This window comes from Anomaloglossus baeobatrachus, chromosome 1 (assembly GCF_048569485.1).
Source record: "Anomaloglossus baeobatrachus isolate aAnoBae1 chromosome 1, aAnoBae1.hap1, whole genome shotgun sequence".
Lineage (NCBI taxonomy): Eukaryota > Metazoa > Chordata > Amphibia > Anura > Aromobatidae > Anomaloglossus > Anomaloglossus baeobatrachus.
The window spans coordinates 181,039,383-181,060,911 of record NC_134353.1 but is presented as its reverse complement, the minus strand read 5'-3'; the positions used below and the strand labels follow the sequence as shown (position 1 = coordinate 181,060,911).

Genomic DNA, 21,529 nt, shown 5'->3' with positions numbered 1-21,529 from the left:
TTGCATGCACACCCGCAGCGGCTGCGGCAAGAAGAGGAGGAGGGTAGCGGTGGCATGTGGGGAGAGCAGGGGGGTGTCAGTGAAGACAGTAGCAGTGGCGGTGCGGGGGGGTGTCAGTGAAGACAGTAGCAGCGGCGGGGGGAGGGGAGCCGGTACTCACACAGGCCGAAAAATTGACAGGGGGAAAGTGCAGCACACAGCATACGCTATGAGCTTCACAAAGATGGTGCCAATCTCTTCGCTTTGCTGTAGTTTCGACAGCCCAGGGGGCGCGTCTAGGTCACAGCAGGGAGCTTTCCTGTATTAAGTATAGGGTAGGAGAACGACTATCAGAGTCAATGCACAGGGCACTGCCATAAAGGAGGTGAGTAAGGTAGTAAGTAGGTGAGTTAGGCTGTCGTTACACACAGCAAATACAGCATGGCTAAAAACTAAATAAACAGTGAATATAATATTAAAAATACTTGATTTCATCATCACAGAACAACAAAACGACTTTTGACCAGCTCACCTGTTTCTCATAGGAGACTGCTTATCCAGGACCGTGCAAGGAAAAGGAAGGTAGCAGAACTCATGGCATTAATTTAAAAAAAAATCCAAAAATTCTCTTGTGGGGCAGTTTGAACCTTGCTATGGACTTTTTAATATGGAATTATAAATAAAATGTGAATTTTTTTAATGAAATATTTTCCATGGACTGGATTGCTGGAATTTTTTTGAAATTGATTTCTAATCACTATTATTAAAAATTAAAAACGTGACGCCTTCCCTTTAACAGCTTCTTCCCATTCTTAACCCTTAATAACCCATGACGTATTATTTACTCCCTGCCTTTGATGTGGGCTCGATTGAGCACAAAAGGTTGGTGTATGACATGTCATAGTTTATCTACATGACATACATCAAATGTTTGGAACTATGAAGATGTACCACCGCTACAAATGAAAGTGGAAATGAACACATCCACATTTAGCAGATGTGGTTTCAACACCATGCTACAAACAGAATTGTTCCACTGAGTACTAAAAAATTAAATAGTTGTGTTAGTTTTCTTCATTGTATCACTGGGTCGGAGAAAGTAACTTAATCAGATATAGGATCTACCTTCAATATTAAAACTATGAAACAGAACAGTCTGCTTGACATAAAAAATGAGAACATTTTTCAAATGTTTTATTTAAAAGTATAAAAAGTATTAAACAGGCTGCTTATCAGCATCGGTGCCCTGGTTAACCTCAGCCACTAACGATGAGGACACTCACTTAGACATTATTAAGGGTATGCTTGTATTAATGCGTCTAATAGGTCTAAGTGTCTTATAAATGTCTATTAACCCCTTCACGCCAATGCCATTTACCAATTTTTCGTTATTGTATTTTCCTCCTCTTAACTATTTTACTTTTCCATCACTATTGCCATATGTAGGGCTAGTTTTTTGCTGGATGAGTTGTACTTCTGAATGACACCATTCATTTTACCATATAGTCTACTGGAAAATGGAAAAAAAATTCCAAGTGCCGTGTGAAGGCTTGTTTTTTGTGCCTGAGCTGATGTTTTTACTGATACTTCATTTTTGGCTGATTACAATGTTTTATTCGCCTCTTATTGCAATGTTGCAGGAACCAAAAAATTACAATTCTGGTGGTTTCATTTTTTTTTTTACGTTATACTGTTTACCTATTGGATTAATACATTTTATATTTTGGTAGAGCAAACATTTCTGAATTTATTGATATAAAATATGTGTATTTTTTATTATTGCTTTATTTTCAATGGGGCAAAATGAGGGCTGTGACTTGAACTTTTGTTTTTTACAAAAAAAAAAAAATCACACTTAGGGGACGTAAAGCTGTGATTTTGCCATAGGCCGGCGTTCACAAAAGGGTCATAACGCCAAGCACAGAGGTCATCAGCAGACCCATGGCTGTCATGACAACCCATCAGTGCTCCACGATTAGTTCATCAATGTGCAATAAAAGTAATGAGACACCCTGCCGTCGCATGTTTAATCCCACTGTCAGAGATTTACAGTGGGATGTAACAGTAACAGAAAAGGGGCAAAACTCTGATCTACCTGCGGCTATTAGAAGCACATGATGCCTGATTACATCAGCTGTCATGGGCGGGGAAAGCTGTTGGCTTGGCGAGCCTACATCAAAGGCAGAGACACAACATATGGTTAAGTGTACGTCATATGTCCTGAAAGGGTTAAAGGCAATTGGAGCCTTTAGGGTAATTTTGATTCATAGCAAATTGATTAATTGCAAATCAAATTTCCTGAAAACAAAAAAATGGTTAAAATACAAATTTGAATAATAAAAAATAAATTCCATGTATTATTCCATTCAGTTGCACTTTTCCTAAATGCACGAGAAGCACTGAAACATAATCGTCATGAAGACCTAAAACTTAGCAGAGGGAAGATGAGCAAAGAAATATAACTGTCTGTTTCCTTTAGCAGAGTCTGAGACAGTAAACCCAATGTGCTGCATGATTAGGTATTCAGGTCATAAACTGAATAATGAGTACAACTCTTGGAGCAGTTTCATGCCCTGAATTTGTTCATTTCTTCTAAACCATTGTCGGAGACAAGGGTCTAATGCCTTTAGGGTCAGTTCGCTCTGGCGTTTCTTTGCAAATATTGCTTGAGGACATTCAACCATAAGAAGGGGAAATATGGCCAAAAATTGTAAACACAGCCTGTGCCAAAAGTGCTATTTTTTAGATACATGATATAAATGTATAAAATACAGAAGTGTAGTTAGAATAGTGAGAGCAGCGCTCAGGATGTTTGCCATTGCTGTTAGCTACTAACTCAGTTCTCTGAAAATGGCACTTGGCATTGGTACTCTTCTTCAGTCAGGCAGACAGGAGTTTATTATCCTCCACACCTCATACTCTGGATTCGGGTGAGTTACACTTCTGCTCCAGTTATTATACCTAATGGTTGCAATTACCAACTTCTCCATTTTAATGAGTCAATCTTTAGCACTGAAAATATGACACTTCTGATTAGTCGGGTCAAAGAGTAGTTTATTCATTCAACCGACATTGGGGAATAATAGAATACCCAACGTTTCGACTAATAGCCATTATCAATGATATCTGGTCAGAAAAAGTAAATGCATACATAAACAGACAAAAATATACAAAAATTAACATCTGACAAAAACATCACATGAAGTGATGTGAAACAATACAAAGAGGTGAGGAATCTGCCCACTTATATTTATGTCTTTATATAGATGGTTATGGCAAACAGTTCTGAAGAACATTATGTACAATACATAAAATCATCACTGGATGAACGAAAATGTATAATATATGCATTACACTGAACAAAAATATAAATTCAATGCTTTTGTTTTTGTCCCTAATTTTCATGAGCTTAACTCTATGACTTTTTCTATGTACGCAAAAGGCCTTTTTCTCTCAAAAATTGTTCACATATTTGCCAAAATCTGTTAATGAGCACTTCTTCTCTGCCTAGATAATCCATCCACCTCACAGGCGTGGCATATCAATAGGCTGAGTAGACAGCATGATTATTGCACAGGTGTGCCTTAGGCTGGCCACAATAAAAGACCTCTCTAAAATGTGCCATGTTATAGTTTTGGGTGGGTTTGTGGGGTTAGAAAACAAGTCAGTATCTGGAGTGAATACCTTCTGACTCACACAGAGCAACACAACCCCTTTGCATAGAGTTGATCAGGCTGTTGATTGTGGCCTGTACAATGTTCGTCCACTCCTCTTCAATGGCTGTGCGAAGTTGCTGGAACTTGAACACGCTTCATATACGCGGATCCAGAGCATCCCAAACATGCTCAACATAAGTCCATGATAAGGTGTAAAAAACGTAGGCTACCCATTCCATCACATTTTGCCTCAGCAAGATATACAGTTGTACAATTTGAGTTTTAGGTCGTAGAGGGTATTTTTATTCACAGACGAGGTGGCCACAGAGTAAAAAGGCTGAAAGGGGAGGCATATTGAATTTATGGACTCCATCAAGAATATGAGGTTTTCTATCATTAAAAGGGTACTCTTGGGAGATAAATAATGTCTGTACTGTCCCTGCCCTCATACACTATGAAGCTGAGTTGGTCACTGCAGTTCTATTATCTTTAGATGACTCGTAATTCGATAAAATAGTAGCTGCTCCTCGCCCCTCCCATACAGGACGTTACATCATAGACCAGTGAACAGGGGGCGTAGACACCGGCTCCATACTTTTCCTACCTGCCAGCCCCCTGATACTTGCTTCTATCTAGTCTTAGAACAGGGAGCATGGGTGGGGCATGGATGCCGGCTCCATGTTCTCCCTACCTGCCAGCACCACTACACCCCTGCTAGGTCCCCTGTTCTCTGCTGCAGCACAGAGATTTCCACTGGTGTGTGACATAACGTCCCATACGTGAGGGGTGAGAGGAGGTACTATTTTTTTTATTTCCAAGTGATCTAAAGATACTACAAATGCAGTGGCCAGCTCATCTTCATAGTGTATGAGGGCAGGAATAGTACAACAATGTTTTGTCTCTCCGGAGTAACCCTTTAAATTAACATAATCTATCTGTACTTCTCTTCACTTACCAAAATGCTGTAGTCACAATTATGGTTCCTTCAAATTGTGAGATATACATATTTTATGTTATATCTTGTCCATAGTGATTAATAAGGCTTATTTTGGTGCTTTTAAACATCACAATGACAAAACCAGGTATTCTGACCCTTCTCTGTTTCCCTTTCTCAGTTTCCCTTACAGCCATCTCTTTCTCTGTCTATAGTACATTATAGTTCCTTTTCTTTGTCTCTATTATATTATGTCTCATATCCCTTATTACCTTCTTTTTTCTAAATTTTTCCCCTATATATCTTTTTTGGGGGGTTTATCCCCTCTTTTTTTCTCCTATGCCACTTTTGTTTTTCCCCAATGCCGCCTTCTATTCTATTTACCTTGTATTTTATTTTCTTTTTGATCCTTATTTTATTACCCTATCCATACATTCTCCTAGCATGCTCATTTCCCTTTGACTTATTCCACTTTATTTGGTCTTTTCCGTGATTCACGCATGTGCTCCATTTGTTTTTTCCCTTATTTCACTCTTTGGCTTTCTTCTGCAATCTTTGTCCTTCCTCACCATCAGAGCAAGCATACTGGCTTCTCTTTCCTGGCCCTATTGTTCGGCTCTTTGCATCGCTTTTCATTTTCAGAGCATGTGCACCTCCTCCTCTTTCCCTGGTCCTTGCTCTAGGCTTCTTTTAGCACCCTTTGATTCTTTTTACCAGCGGGGCATGTTCTAACTAATCTACCCTGAACACGTGACACGCAGCCTAGAAACTACACATTATTATTATGCACTACTTGCAACCATACAGCTCAGGATTTGGATCTATTTGGAACCGACAGACTCTTAAGGTCACTTTACACACAGAGATAAATCTGCGGCAGATCTGTGGTTGCAGTGAAATTGTGGACAATCAGTGCCAGGTTTGTGGCTGTGTACAAATGGAACAATATGTCCATGATTTCACTGCAACCACAGATCTGCCAAAGATTTATTTCTGTGTGTAAGGCTAAGTTCACACTTCCGTTGTTTTGCATCAGTCACAATCCGTAGCCTTGAGGAATTACGGTATCCTGCAAAATATTTTGCAGGAATCCTATTTTTCCCCATAGGCTTCTATTAGTGACGAATTGTGACTAATGATGCTGCGTTGCATCCGCTGCGTCGCGGTCAGCCGTTTTTTAACTGACCGCCGGGCAGGAGCAACGCAGCATGTAACGTTTCTTGAGCAGCACGATCCGTAGGATTTCGCTGCGCATGCGCTCTCTGGCTCCCCGCCCCCGTAACCAGGATAAACATCGGGTAACCAAGCAATGCACTTTGGTTAGTTACCCAATATTTACAGTGGTTAAGGGTGCAGGGAGCCCGCGCTAAGCTGGTATCCAAGATAAATATCGGGTAACCAAGCAAAAAGTGCTTTGCTTTTAGTTACCCGATATTTACCCTGGATACAGTGTGCAAGGAGGCCGACACTTCACCACTCGGCTCCGCCCCCTCCCGCACTCCGCATGTGTACACACACACACTCACACACACACACACACACACACTCACTCACTTGTCCCCAGCCCTGCAGTCCCCGCGGCACTGACGTCCTCAGCTCCACAGCTCCGCTCGGCTCCGCCCCCTCGCGCTCCAACCCCTCCCGCACTCCGCATGTACACACGCATGTAGACACACACACACACACACACACATGCACACATACACACAAACTCACTCACTCACTCATCTGTCCCCAGCCATGCAGACCGCAGCACTGACGTCCTCAGCTCCGCCCCCCGAACTCCGCCACCCGAACTCCACCCCCGAACTCCACCCCCCGCACACAATGGAGTCCGACAAAGAAATTCTTTTCTTTGTCACTGTTGTCATTCATTGTACAACGCATCAGTCACATGCGTCAAGCAACGCATGTGACTGATGCAAAACAACAGAAGTGTGAACTTAGCCTAAAGTGGCCTTTAGGCTATGTGCGCACTAGAAAAGTGATTTTTCTCAAGAAAATTTCTTGAGAAACTTCTGGGAGTTTAAGATTACCGCACCTGCGATAAAAAAACGCACCAAAACCGCGGGAAAAACTGCACCAAAACTGCGGGAAAAACGCATGCGTTTTTGCCGCGATTTTGCCGCATTTTGACATGGTTTTGCCGCTGTTTTTCCGCAGGTTGGTGCCTGCGGTTTTTTTATGCTGAACTGCAATAAATAATATAGATAATAGATAGATAATCTATAGATAGACAGATAATGGATAGAGGGAAAGATGGACAGATGAATAGATAGATAAATAGATAGATAAATAGATAGATAGATGAGAAAGGCCTATATAATGTCCCACCCCCTGCATATTCTAAGCCGGCACCCTTTTGTGACTTTCATGTGGCACTAAAGGGTGCTTAGCCTTGTAATTAGCCAAAAAATAAATAAATAATTTAAAAAAAAATGACGTGAGGTCCCCCCATCTTTTGTAGCCTGCTAGGGTAAAGCAGTTGACTGCAGCCTCCAAACCACAGCTGGCAGCTTTACATGGTCTGGTAATTCAAAACAGAGGGCACCCCACGCTGTTGTCGTGGGCGGCGGGGCGCTGCGCTCACCACACTCGGGTCCGGCGCTGCTGCTGCTGCTCGGTGGCTCGAGCGGTGGGCCGGATCCGGGGACTCGAGCGGCGCTCCTCGCCCGTGAGTCAAAGGGGTGGTTTGGTTTGGGGATTTGGTCCGTGACGCCATCCACGGGTTGTGGTGAGGTTGGGCACCACCGCTGCTATTGACGGGGATTCCGGGAGCGATGGGAGGGAGCAGCCGGGATGTTTCTCTCCCCTCCGTGGGTAGGGGGGTTGGTGGTCCCGGGGCCTGGTGAGGTGACGGGGAGGCAGGAATGGTGAGGTGCAGGGTTGCAGGGACAGCGCGGCACAGTGCCGGATGGTGCAGGTGTACTCACTCAGGTAATAACATGCAAAGTCTCCAGTAAACCAAATGGCTGGATGGATGGGTCCCGCAGCCGGCTGCTGTGTTCCTCTCCCCGGACAGGTGATGGCGGCTGTCTTTCCCTGCACCTGGTGTACTGTTCGGCTCCGATGGCTTCCCACCGGTAACCTGCTCCCCAGCGTATATGTGCTGGAGGAGCCCTTTTGCCCGCAGGCTCTGACCCTTGGAATTCTAGCTGTGGCGGTAGCTGTATTTCCTTCTTTACTGGTTGGACGGTTGCCTTCTACCGGGTCTTGGCTGCTAGGGAACCCCTGGGGTTCCGGTCACTGACGGATTTGACCTCTTTAACAACGACTCCAAGCCTGGTCGAGGTCCGCAGGCCCTGCCGGTGTGTGCTGGCTTCACTTCGCTCCCCGGTTCGGTACCGGCGGGCCACCACCCGTCCCCGGTCCTACGGTTCCACGTTGATCTGCCTCTCCTGCAGACGGCCACCACCGTCTGCCAACCTTGCTCTCGGTGCCCGGGCCACATACCCGGACACAGTCAGTTTGCTCCTCTACTACCACTTCCCTCACTGAACTCTCAACTCTCACTGACTTCCTTCTCCCACCTCCAGGACTGTGAACTCCTCAGTGGGTGGGGCCAACCACCTGGCTCCACCCCACCTGGTGTGGACATCAGCCCCTGGAGGGAGGCAACAAGGATTTGTGTCTGACTGGTGTACCTATCTCGGGGTGGGGGTGTTGTGTTGTAGTCCCTGTGATGACCTGGCTAGTCCAGGGCGCCACACTGTTATTTTACATTAAATAAATAATTTAAAACAAAAAACGTGGGGTCCCCCCAAATTGGATCACCAGCCAAGGTAAAGCAGACAGCTGAGGTCTGATATTCTCAGACTAGGGAGGTCCACTGTTATTGGACACTCCCCAGCCTAAAAATAGCAGGCTGCAGCTGCCCCAGAAGTGGCGCATCCATTAGACGTGCCAATCCTGGCGCTTCACCCCAACTCATCCCGTTGCCCTGGTGCGGTGGCAAACGGGGTAATATATGGGTTTGATGCCAAATGTGTAATGTCACCTGGCATCAGGCCCTGGGGTTAGTGATGTCACGCGTCTATCAGATACCCAACATCACCAACCCAGTCAGTAAGAAATAAAAAATAGACAACAAAAATAGTTTTATTTGAAAAAACACTTCCCACATTCCCTCTTTCACCAATTTATTGACAAGAACGATCAAATCCTGGTCCGGCGTAATCCAATAAGGGGGTCCCACGGCGATCCATACCATAGTCACTGTCCCAGTCAATGAAAAACAGAATGTTCCCCATTGGCTGGGAGAGTAATGCAGTGACTTGAGCTAACATCAATAGGCCAGCCCAGGTCACTGCAGGGGATGACGAGCGCTGCTGTCAGGAGGTTAGATGAGATCATTACCTGCTGTGATGATCTCCTGCAGTCCTGCCATCAGGGCTGTCACTGCCTTCTATGCCCGCCACGTTCTCAGCAGTATCGCGAGAGCCCATGACGTCACCACTAGTGACAGTCTCGGGCTGCGGGCATAGACGACAGTGACAGTGGTGACGTCAGGAGGCAGGAGATCATCACCGCAGGTAACGATCTCATCTCGCCTCCTGACAGCAGCGCTGGCATCCCCGCGGCTGCCAGCACTGCAGGGTGACAAGCTGCTGACACTGCGGGCAGACACTGACACTGCTGTGCTGGCAGCCGCGTGGCTGGAGCGGGATACAGACTGCACGGGCACCTGGAGGTCACACGGAAGTGCTTCTGTGCGGCGTCCAGGGAGTGTGACGTGTGTGTTTACTCTGCTCCGCTTCCTCTTCTGTCATAATGACATCACTTCCTGCAAAACCGCAGGCAGCGATGAACATTACTGCAGGTAAATCGCGGCTATAATGAGGGTATACCGCACATCATTTGCTACCTGCGGTATACCCCCGGTATTTCGCGATTACATTACAGTGAATGGAGTGAAATACCGAGGGTATACCGCAGGTACCTGCGGAAAAGAAGTGACATGCACATTTTCTCAAGAAATTTTCTCAAGAAAATCTTCAGAAAGAATTTTCTTGAGAAAAAAATGCAGTGTGCGCACAGCTATTTTCTTTCCCATAGGTTATGCTGGGAAATGTCTGCAGGAAGATTACAAACATTTCTCAAGAAATCTCTGCAGCAAAACCGCGGGTAAAACCGCGGGTGAAAACGCCTAGTGCGCACAGGGCCTTAAACATGTATTTCCCTATTGCTGCATTGGGACTTCTGTGTTAGTAAGGATACGTGCACATGATCCGGATGTGGGAGCGTTCTGGATGCAGCTGTTTTCTCTTCCGGAGTTGCTAATGTCCTGGGCAGGAGAACGCACTGTCTGTGCCCATGATCAGGGTTACTGACACAGAGGATTTTCACTATGTTCTCCCACTGAGAACACTCTTGTTTCTGCAAGAATAAATTGCTTCAAATGAGAAGGAATGGCGGCAACTCACTGGTGAATATTAACGGCAATTTTTATTGCACAATCTGCGGCATTGTTACAATGTAGCCAGGGAGGGGGGAGTGCAGGGGCGCCGGACCTAAATTGACAGAATAAAGAATAAATTGACATGTTGCGGCTCGGAAAGCTGCGCTGCAAGTCAACTTATGAAGCATCTAAGGGAAGCACAGTGGGCATGGAATTGCTATAAATTCCATCCATTGTGCTTGTACTGTGCAACGCAGAATTGTGGACGCAGCAAAAACATGCATCCAAAACACTGATAACACTGATTGTGGGCAGTCACCCTTATTGTTACATACAGATACTGTTAATGTCCTAACCTTATGTCTCATCTCTGTTTTCATTTGCTACTTCATTTTTTGCCTAGTTTTTATTACTTCTTTATTATCTTCAAAACCTCCTTCCATTTGTCTGTTTTTGAAATTTTTGTATATTTCAATAGTTTAAGCTTTTATTATTTTTTCTCTTTCGCACATGTTCCTGCCTTTTAGCTGATAAATACACCAGAATTAGTCATTGGTTTCAAACGTCCTTTATATGGAAATTTCCTTTTCTCTTGGCATTAATTAATGGATCACTATTTGATATTAATACATACATTGTGCATTTTCGTTTATCTCGTGACAATTTTGTACATCGTACAAAACATTTTTGTGGATTGATTCTTCGCCACTTTGTATGATTTCAAATCGCCTTATATGACACGTTTTGTCAAATGTTAATTTTATAACTAATAAAAAAACACTATGAAATCATAGAATAGTAGAGTTGGAAGGGACCTCAGGGGCCATCGTGTCCAACCCCCTGTGAGTGCAGGTTTTTCTAACTCATCCTAGCTATATGTTTATCCAGTTTCTGCTTGAAGATTTCCATTGATGGAGAGCTCACTACCTCTCGTGGTAGCCTGTTCCACTCTCTGACTGCCCTCACAGTCAGAAAGTTTTTCCTAATGTCTAATCTGAATCTCTTTCCTTTAAGTTTCATCCCCATTGCTTCTTGTACTTCCTTGTGCTAATGAGAATAGGGTACTTCCCTCTGCACTGTGACTACCTTTCAGATATTTGTAGATCGCTATTAAGTCTCCTCTCAGCCTTCTCTTTTGCAAACTAAACATTCCTAGTACTTTTAGTCGGTCTTCATATGACATGGTTTGCACACCTTCTACCATCTTGGTTGCTCTTCTCTGGACTTGCTCCAATATATTGTCTTTCTTAAATTAGGGAGCCCAGAACTGTACACCGTATTGCAGGTGGGGTCACTAGCGCTCTTTAGTCCAAGAGAATGCCTCTTTATTTTAAACAGATAAAAATAAATGATCTTAAAGCTGCTGGTAGAAGACAGGAACTGTGTCTGGATCTGTAAAAAAAAATAAATAAATATACTGGTTTTCTACCGCACTTGGTACATAAAAGTGCAGTATAAAAATTGTATATACCTCTCACCGCTCAAGGTGCTATACAATTATATTACACCTATAGTACCGGTATATACAATTTTTATACTATACTTTTATGTACCAAGCGCAGTAGAAAACCAGTATAGATGTTAATTTTAGTATATGTTTGTTTATTTATGTATGCATTTACTTTTTCTGACCGGATATCATTGATAAAGGCTATTAGCCGAAAATATTCTGTTATTCGCCTATTTCGGGTGAATGAATGAACTAAGTTTGGATCTTACTCATCAAAAGTGTCATATTTTCAGTGCCAAAGGTTGACTCATTACTTAGACTTCATATACCCTTCTGGGCTCGAGGACTCTTTATATTAGAGTGTGAGCCTTCGAAAATTCATTGCTAGTTAACTTTTCCAATGTTAATTTCTCTAGATTTTAAAAATTCTCCCCATTATGTGCTGAAATCTAATCTCAATGATAAGGAATACAGACCTCAGAGCACAACATGTACTCGTTGCTCATCCGCTGCGAAAAAACACAGCTTTCCGGTAACAGTAGTCTCTGACATCGGACATAGGATACATAATGCTTTAATAAAACGCTGAAAAAAACAACAATTTGCATAATTCCCAGCATATGAATAGCTGTGGGCAATGATTGGATCATATTATTGTGTCATGGAATCATATGCTTCATTTTCCTAGAAAACTATCTCATTAAAATGTACATTTCATGCCCATTTGAAAATGAATATTGCTTATTAGCCATTTTAATTGGTGGGGGTTGTGCGTATGACATACAGTATATGCTCAGGACATGACAGTATTGTACACTGGCTTTAAAAAACATTTAATTTGTTTACTTGTGTCACATCTTTTTCACACAACGCACTTGTTTACAGGGAGCCGGCACAGATGAAAATTGCCTTATTGATATTTTGGCTTCAAGAACCACTTCAGATATATTTCAGTTGAAAGAAGCCTATTTAATGCGTGAGTATTCTTTTAGTCACAATATTCTAAAGTAATTAAATAACTGTTGCATTGTCTGCATTGTACAGCGGAAACAAACCAATTATTTTTGTACAATTTATCAAAGAATGAACTTCGGCTGTAATTGAGCTTGTTAAATGTATATGTTATAATGTATAGTTAGGCTCAATAAGTACAATGGACACAGAACTGATTAAGTCTTGTTGCCATTTTTTTTATTTAGCTTTTTATGGAAACATTGAGGTAGAATTACTAAAATCTGACACATGATAGGTTAGAAAACGGTGAAAAAATTGTACACAAGTTTTGTAGAAGTCATGTACAAACCTCAAAAAAAGTCGGATAAAAGCTATTGGATTCCAAATAGTCTGTGTAACCACAGTCTACTGATTGGTGTAGCTTTATTTTATGCGGGCATCACACGGTACGATATATCGGGCGATATGTCGGCGGGGTCACGTCATAAGTGACGCACATCCGGCATCGTTTGATATATCGTAGCATGTGACAGGTACGAACGACGGTGAACGAGCAAAAATACTCACCTTATCATTGCTCGTTGACACGTCGCTCATTTTCAAAAAGTCGTTTCTTCTTCTCTGCGCCGGTTGTTCATCGTACCCGGGATAGCACACATCGCTCCGTGTGACACCCCAGGAACGATGAACACAGCTTACCTGCATCCTGCTGGCTATGCGGAAGGAAGGAGGTGGGCGTGATGTTAACGTCCTGTTCATCTCCGCCCCTCCGCTTCTATTGGCGGGCCGCTGTGTGACGTCGCTGTGACACCGAACGTCCCTCCCCCTTCAGGAAGAGGATGTTCGCCGCCCACAGCGACGTTGCTCAGCAGGTAAGTGTGTGTGACAGGGGTAAACGACTTTGTGCGCCACGGGCAATTAATTGCCCGTGACGCACAAACGACGGGGGTGGGTGCGATTGCTCGTGCGATCGCACGATAGATTGTCTTGTGTGATGCCCGCATTAGTCTGATTCATTAAGACTGGCAGTTCATATGCCAGACATAATGATGGACATTCCGGAATAAGAATTGTCTAATTCACACATCTTAATTAGGCGCTGTCACGCTGTACTCTAGGATGTCCTAAAGTAGTACAGTGCAGTAATGTGGTACAGAGAAGATTCCTGAAACTACCTGAGAAGGTAGTAAGAAGGTAAACCACTAGAGGGCGGTAGAGTGGAGAAAACGTATGAACAGAGTATTCTCTAGCAGAGGTAATACTAGTCAAGCCCACCTGATGGCAGTAGAATCATCAGAACGCTGGATCACAACATGAGGTCTTGTAAATGCACAGGGGCAAAGTCTAAATGTAGTCAGGAGGAAGCAAGAAGTTGGTAGCCAGGAAATCAGAACTCAGAAGCAGGGAGGAATGGGAAGAGGACAGAAACGGAATCAAGGTATGCAGACGAGGAACAAACAGGGAGACAGCGAGAGAGACACTAACAGGACGGGAAAAGAGAAATAAGGTCAACAACAGGTCAGGTGAACACAGAGGTCAGTCAGGAGGGGGCAGGGCAGAAGACATGTCACTCACAAGCAGAACACAGCAGAGGCGGAAATATCACTGTCATAGTTGCAGAGAAGCAGTGCCCTAATATAGTGGCCTGACCTCCAGAATGAGGCAGGAAGGATTAACCCCTAACGTGACCTGTATCAGAGATGTAAAACTAAAAAAAGACTCAGCTGCAGTTGAGCCAGATTGTAAGTTTTCGAGAAGGGCCCTCATTCCTTCTGTAGCTGTTTAGTTATGTACTATTTTGTTTTCTATTTGTCTATACAACCCCCTACCGGATTGTAAAGTGCTGCGGAATATGTTGGCGCTATATAAATAAACATTATTATTATTAAGTAAATTGTGACAGGCGGATCTTATTGATGGTGTGCACTTTTATGCGCATGTGTGACTGAAGTAACATTTCTGGACAAAGGAGCGGCGCTAATTTTTCAGGCCGGCGTTGTCATGCCCCATCCCACCCCACATACTGTTAGGACCTGGTGGTGGAAACACTGGACCGTACACCGGATTCCCCGGGTGAGACAGCCAGGCCGGTCACCACGCCAGAGGGCTTTGATGCACGACAGCCGAAGCACTCCTGGTAGCAAGACAGTCCGTATGGATAAGGTAGTCCAGGTGACGAGGCTCAGGGTCAGAGGCCGGCTAGATGACAGGCGGAATCCGAAACCAGCTGAGCAAGATGGCAGGTCACCACACGGAGCCAGGGACTGGAGACCGGCAGGACTGAAGAGGTGGTGGATTATCAGCCGACAGTCACAGACAGGAGTTCTGGAGCTGGCGTGGTTAGAACGGTTAGAACCGGTTGGCGTGGCAGGACAGGCTCTATGAGACAGAGAAGGGTTAATACCGGACAAGGCAGAAGGGGACCTGAACTCCTAGCTTACTAAACACGTAGAACAGGCCCTGCCCACCTGGAAGGGGAATCCTCTTATACCCTGTACCTGTATAGGCAATATCCTGTTTCTGGGTGCTGGCCCTTTAAGAGAGGATCAGTGACCGCGCGCGCGAGGCCCGTATGCCAGAAGCCAGTGCAGGAAGCGGGGCAGAGGAAGCAGGAGTGCCCGGCAGAGTGTCCTGTGAAGCAGAGGAGCGCCGGGAGCAGCGAACAGGACACATGGAGGACACAGGCGAGGGAGAGGGAGCAGGGAGGCCGTGGAGGGAAAGACCGGGAACTGGAGCGGTGAGCAGGGAGCGCCATCGGGAGCTGGGGAGCGCAGCACGGGGACCGGGGAGCGTGACAGTACCCCCTCCCCCACGCCCCCCTCCCCGCAACCGGGACAAGAAGTCACGTATCAGGGGGGTACCCATATTCTCCCAGGGTTCCCAGGACCTATCCTCGGGACCATAACCCGCCCAGTCCACCAGGAAGAACTGCCGGACCCGTACGGTCTTCATGGCCACGATATCCCTTACCGCATAGATGTCATCATCAGCGATAGGAGGGGGAGCAGTACTGGCATCAGCGGAGAAGTAGTCCAGAACAACCGGCTTCAGCAGAGAGACATGGAAGGAGTTGGGTATCCGCATCATGGCCGGGAGCTGCAGCTTGTAGGAGACCTCATTGATCTTGCTGACGACCTTGAACAGCCCAATGTATCGAGGACCCAGCTTGTACCATGGAAGCTTCAAGCGGACGTATTTGGAAGCAAGCCAGACCAGATCACCCGGGGAGAAACACGGAGGGTCTAGTCGCCGCTTGTCCGCGTGTTTCTTCATCTGCAGGGAAGCACGTTCAAGGGAAGTCTTGACAGAGTTCCATATAGGAGAGTAATCTCGGAGCAGGGCATCGGCAGCGGGGACATCGGAAGCCGAGGATACTGGTAATGGAACGGAAGGCTGGAGTCCGTAGATGACATGGAAGGGAGAGCTGAAGGTGGATTCGCTGATGTGATGGTTATGGGAGAATTCAGCCCAAGGAAGAAGTGTGGACCAATCGTCATGATGGACGTTGACGTAGTGCCGCAAGAAGGATGTCAGGATCTGATTGACTCGTTCCACTTGGCCATTCGACTGAGGATGGTAGGCCGAAGAAAAGTCCAGAGTCACGCCCAGATGTTTGCAGAGGGCCCTCCAGAAGCGCGAGGTAAACTGAGTTCCTCTGTTGGACATGATGTGAGCAGGAAAGCCATGCAACCGGAAGATGTGCTGTATGAAGGCGTCAGCGAGCTCCTGGGCAGAGGGCAGTCCAGGCATGGGGACAAAATGAACCATCTTCGAGAAACTGTCCACCACGACCCATATGACCGTATGTCCGGAGGACAGGGGCAAATCCGTGATAAAGTCCATTGCAATGTGTTCCCACAGAACTGAGGGGATAGGCAGAAGAAGACCATATGGCAGGTGTTTGGGCGTCTTGTTCCGGGCACAGGATGGGCAGGCTGAGACAAAAGACACAACGTCCTTGCGCAGGGATGGCCACCAATAGTGATGGACAATCGTACTCCATGTTTTCTTCTGACTAGCATGGCCGGCTATTTTCGAGGCATGACCCCAGTGCAAGACTTTCTGTCTGTCGGTTTCTGAGACATAGGTCTTACCAAGGGGTATCTGAGCCAGAGTCACAGGAGCCACCGGGATGAATTTACTGGGGCAGATGATGGACTGGACTGTCTCCTCCTCCTGCTCTCTGGGCACAAAGGACCTGGACAAGGCATCTGCCCGCACGTTCTTATCCGCGGGCCGGAAATGGAGTTGGAAATCGAACCTGGCAAAGAACAAGGACCGGACCACCGGGCTTGTCGTGGGTTCAGTTGTTGAGCAGACCGTAGGTATTCCAGGTTCTTGTGGTCAGTGTAAATGATCACTGGGTACACTGCTCCCTCCAGGAGGTAGCGCCATTCTTCCACAGCCAGCTTGACCGCCAGTAGCTCTCGATCACCGATGGTGTAGTTGCGTTCAGGCGCCAAAAAGCTCTTGGAGAAGAATCCGCAAGTGACCATCTTCCCGGTGGAGGGCTTCTGCATGAGCACTGCCCCGGCCCCTGAGGAGGAGGCATCCACCTCCACGGTGAACTGTCGGTTTAACTTTGGACGATGGAGAACAGGAGAGGAAGCAAACGCCTGCTTCAGGGAGCAGAACGCGGCATCGACCGCAGGTGACCAGTCCTTCGGGTTAGCCCCCTTCTTGGTCAAGGCAGAGAGAGGTGCAGTCAGAGCAGAGAAGTGCGGGATGAATTGACGGTAGTAGTTAGAAAAGCCGAGGAAGTGTTGGATAGCCTTCAGTCCAGAAGGAAGGGGCCAGTTGAGGATGGAAGAGACCTTCTCTGGGTCCATCTGCAGGCCAGTGTCAGAGATTACGTAACCCAGGAAGGGAAGAGACGACTGTTCGAACACGCACTTCTCGTACTTGGTGTACAGACGATTCTCTCTAAGCCTTTGTAGTACCAGCTGCACGTTCGCTCTGTGGGTCTGTAGGTCCAGGGAGAAGACCAGGATGTCGTCCAGATACACGACCACACAGACGTAGAGGAGGTCCCTGAACACATCGTTCACTAGTTCTTGGAAGACTGCCGGAGCGTTACACAGGCCAAAGGGTATCACACAATACTCGTAGTGCCCATCACGAGTGTTGAATGCAGTCTTCCATTCGTCCCCAGAGCGAATGCGAACCAGGTTGTAGGCACCACGGAGCTCCAACTTGGTGAACACACGAGCTCCTCGGAGCCAATCGAATAGTTCGGGGATGAGCAGCAGAGGGTATTTATTTTTCACGGTGATCTGGTTTAATCCCCGGTAGTCAATGCAGGGGCGCAGGTCACCTTCTTTCTTCTTAACGAAGAAGCCTGCTTCGGCAGGAGACGAAGATCTCCAAATGAACCCCTTTGCCAGGCTCTCGGTGATATAGGCAGACATGGCCCGTGTTTCAGCAGGGGACAAGGAGTATATCCTTCCTCGAGGAGGTGTAGTTCCCGGCAGTAGGTTGATGGCACAGTCGTAGGGACGATGTGGTGGCAGTACCTCTGACTCCTTTTTATCAAAGACGTCCACGAAGGAGCAATAGGTGGAAGGCAGTCCTGGTAGGGACTCTGGAACCGGAGGTCGTCGGATGGGCTGTATGAATTTCAGGCATTTCTCGTGACAAGAGGGACCCCATCGGGTAACCTCACCCGCACGCCAGCTGACCGACGGTTCGTGTGCCCGTAACCATGGGAGTCCCAGCAGGATCTGATGAGACATGCGCAGGAGGATGTAGAGAGTGATCTTCTCGGTGTGCAGGGCACCGATACGTAATTCCACAGGCTTGGTGATCAACGAGATGGTGTCAGAGAGGGGTCTCCCATCTACAGAGGCAATCACAAGTGTTTTTTCTAGTGGGATAACAGGCACCTGGTACTTGTCCACCGTAGCCTGCTGGATGAAGTTGCCTGCTGCCCCGGAATCGAAATACGCCTCTGCCGTGAACCGCGTCTCTTCCATTGTCACCTGAACAGTCCATGTAACGGGGTCTGAGAGAGTCCCAGTACCTAGGGTGGCCTCTCCTACCTACTCTCCTAGGCTTTGGAGTTTCCCGGCTTTTCTGGACAGGAACGTAGCAGGTGTGTACCATCTCCGCAGTAGAAGCAGATGCCCTTAGCGAGCCGTTCTGCTCGGCCTTGCTCAGACTGCCTCAGGCGGTCGATCTGCATGGGTTCGTGGACAGGAACACCAGATGACGCCGACTGGGGAACGGTGGACTTCAGCGGGGAGGAGTGCCGTATCGGACGCCTCTCGCGGGACACCTGTTTGGATCGTTCCTGAAAGCAGAGGTCCACTCGGGTTGCTAGAGCGATCAGGGCATCCAGGGTGGAAGGAACATCGTGGTTGGCCAGCTTGTCCTTAATACGACCAGAGAGTCCTTCCCAGAAGGCGGCGGTTAGGGCCTCATTGTTCCACCCTAATTCTGAGGCCAAGGTGCAGAAGCGGATGGCATACTGGCCCACCGTCAAAGTCCCCTGACGTAGCCTGAGGAGCGATGAGGTGGACGCGGAGGCGCGTCCGGGTTCGTCAAAGGTGGTACGAAAAGCCTGCAGGAATTCCTGGATGTTGGTGGTCACAGGGTCCTCCTTCTCCCACAAGGGGTTCATCCAGGCCAGTGCCTCTCCCTCTAGATGGGACATCACGAACGCCACCTTGGCTTGGTCAGAGGCAAAAAGGTGCGGAAGCAGCTTGAAGTTCAGGGAGCACTGATTCAAGAATCCCCTGCAGGTCTTAGGATCTCTGGCATACCGGGGTGGAGAGGCCAGACGGAGTTTAGAGGTATCCGACGGTGGAAGCTGCCACGGGAGCTGCGGAGGTGGACTGAGTCGCCAGAGATGTGGCAGTCGCTTGCAATGTATTCAGGCAGGTGTCCACTGATGTCATGAAGGCTAGCATGCGGGATTGGGTCTCACGTTGTCGTCCCAATTCCTGCTGCAATGCTAGTGCTTCGGCGGGATCCATGGCCTGTTCTAGCTGTTAGGACCTGGTGGTGGAAACACTGGACCGTACACCGGATTCCCCGGGTGAGACAACCAGGCCGGTCACCCCGCCAGAGGGCCTTGATGCACGGCAGCCGAAGCACTCCTGGTAGCAAGACAGTCCATACGGAGAAGGTAGTCCAGGTGACGAGGCTCAGGGTCAGAGGCCAGGTAGATGACAGGCGGAATCCGAAACCAGCTGAGCAAGATGGCAGGTCACCACACGGAGCCAGGGACTGGAGACTGACGGGACTGAAGAGGTGGTGGATTATCAGCTGACAGTCACAGACAGGAGTTCTGGAGCTGGCGTGGTTAGAACCGGTTGGCGTGGCAGGACAGGCTCTATGAGACAGAGAAGGGTTAATACCGGACAAGGCAGAAGGGGACCTGAACTCCTAGCATACTAAACACGTAGAACAGGCCCCGCCCACCTGGAAGGGGAATCCTCTTATACCCTGTACCTGTATAGGCAATATCCTGTTTCTGGGTGCTGGCCCTTTAAGAGAGGATCAGTGACCGCACGCGCGCCCTAATGCGCATGTGCGAGGCCCGTATGCCAGAAGCCAGTGCAGGAAGCGGGGCAGAGGAAGCAGGAGTGCCCGGCAGAGTGTCCTGTGAAGCAAAGGAGCGCCGGGAGCGGGGAACAGGACACATGGAGGACGCAGGCGAGGGAGAGGGAGCAGGGAGGCCGTGGAGGGAAGGACCGGGAACCGGAGCGGTGAGCAGGGAGTGCCGTCAGGAGCCGGGGAGCGCAGCACGGAGACTGGGGAGCGTGACACATACCCCCGAGAACCTCCAGATTTACCCATTTTATAAAAGCTGCGCTGGTGTGAAAATGCCAATATTCTCAACATTTTTGACTAACTTTGTGTTACTCAAAAATCCCATAGGTGTTTTATACTGGAATTATGACGTAAAAATGATGATTGATGACCCAAGTCTATTTTTAGTAATATACAGCTGTAGTGTTTCTTAAAATTATATAATAATTTATATAGCACCAACATATTCCACAGCACTTTATATCAATATCACGATGCAGAAAGATACCCAGATGTAGAAAAGTGTAACTCAACACTTTATACAAATTATGTGCCTTTAGTTGTGTTAAATGTTAAAAGCTAATGCTCTGCATTGTGATAGCTTTCTAGTGTTAGTTTAAGGCTATGTGCGCACGTTGCGTAATTACATGCAGTTACGCTGCGCTTTGTAGCGCAGCGTTACTGCATGCGTCCTGCGTCCTGAGCCGTGCGCACGTGGCGTCTTAGAGCGCAGCGCTTCGGCTGCTGCCCGAAGAACGCGTTCTAAAAAGTGACATGTCACTTCTTCTGTGCGCTTTGCCGGCAGCCCCTGCTCTGTCTATGGGAGGGGCTGCAGGCAGAGCGCATAGAATCGGCTTTTTTTTTTTTCACTACGGACATTTTCTGCAGCGATTTGAAGCGCACGTGTGCTCTTCAGATCGCTGCAGAAATTTCTGCAGTGACTGTACGCAACGTGCGCACATAGCCTAATAAAGTCTAAATCTGTATCTTTCACACAAGTGTTGTCTGAGAGGCGCTCATACAGTACATGGGACTTTATGGATATTAGCTTTCACTCCATAGCTAGCATTAAAGGCATATCAAGCGATTACAAAAACTTGGCTTCTTTCATAAATGCCACCTAGCGTGTCACACTGTGGACTGTCTCCAGGTCAATTAGAAACACAAGACAATTCATATAGCTAAAATGAGGGTGCATATTTATCATGGCGCACACTAGGGGAGAGTCCGGCGTTAGCCAAACACACAACTACAGGGGTAACACCAGGACAAAGGGTACACTGGGGACACATTGAATACGGTGGGCCCTAGCGCTAGTGAAAGGGAAGATGGAAACCTCCTCCACTTACCTGCTGCTGTACCCTGGACTGCTAGACAGTCCCTATACAGGTTCCTCACCTTTCGCCTATCCGAACCTTGAAGCCCTGAGATGACCCTACAATGATCCCTGGCTCGGGAGTGGGCAAGTGAAGGACACTAGCCCCCCCACCCCCGCTGCACTAAAACAACACACCGGGAATGGAAGACAGACTAGGGGAAACACAACAACAGAATGCTGCAGTCAGCACCAAAACTACAGCCACTACAGCAACTTCAGCAGAGGGTTACAAACAGCTCCTTCCAGC

General features: G+C 47.2%; 1 protein-coding gene across 2 annotated transcripts in view; it reads left to right on the top strand.

The window, feature by feature from the left end:
* ANXA10 (annexin A10) overlaps positions 1 to 21,529 on the top strand; it is a 128,903-nt gene that overhangs the window by 46,468 nt on the left and 60,906 nt on the right. For both annotated transcript variants that reach the window (XM_075335112.1, XM_075335120.1), the window contains exon 5: positions 12,303 to 12,393. In XM_075335112.1, the coding sequence (XP_075191227.1) occupies positions 12,303 to 12,393 (91 nt within the window). The remainder of the gene's footprint in view (positions 1 to 12,302; positions 12,394 to 21,529) is intronic.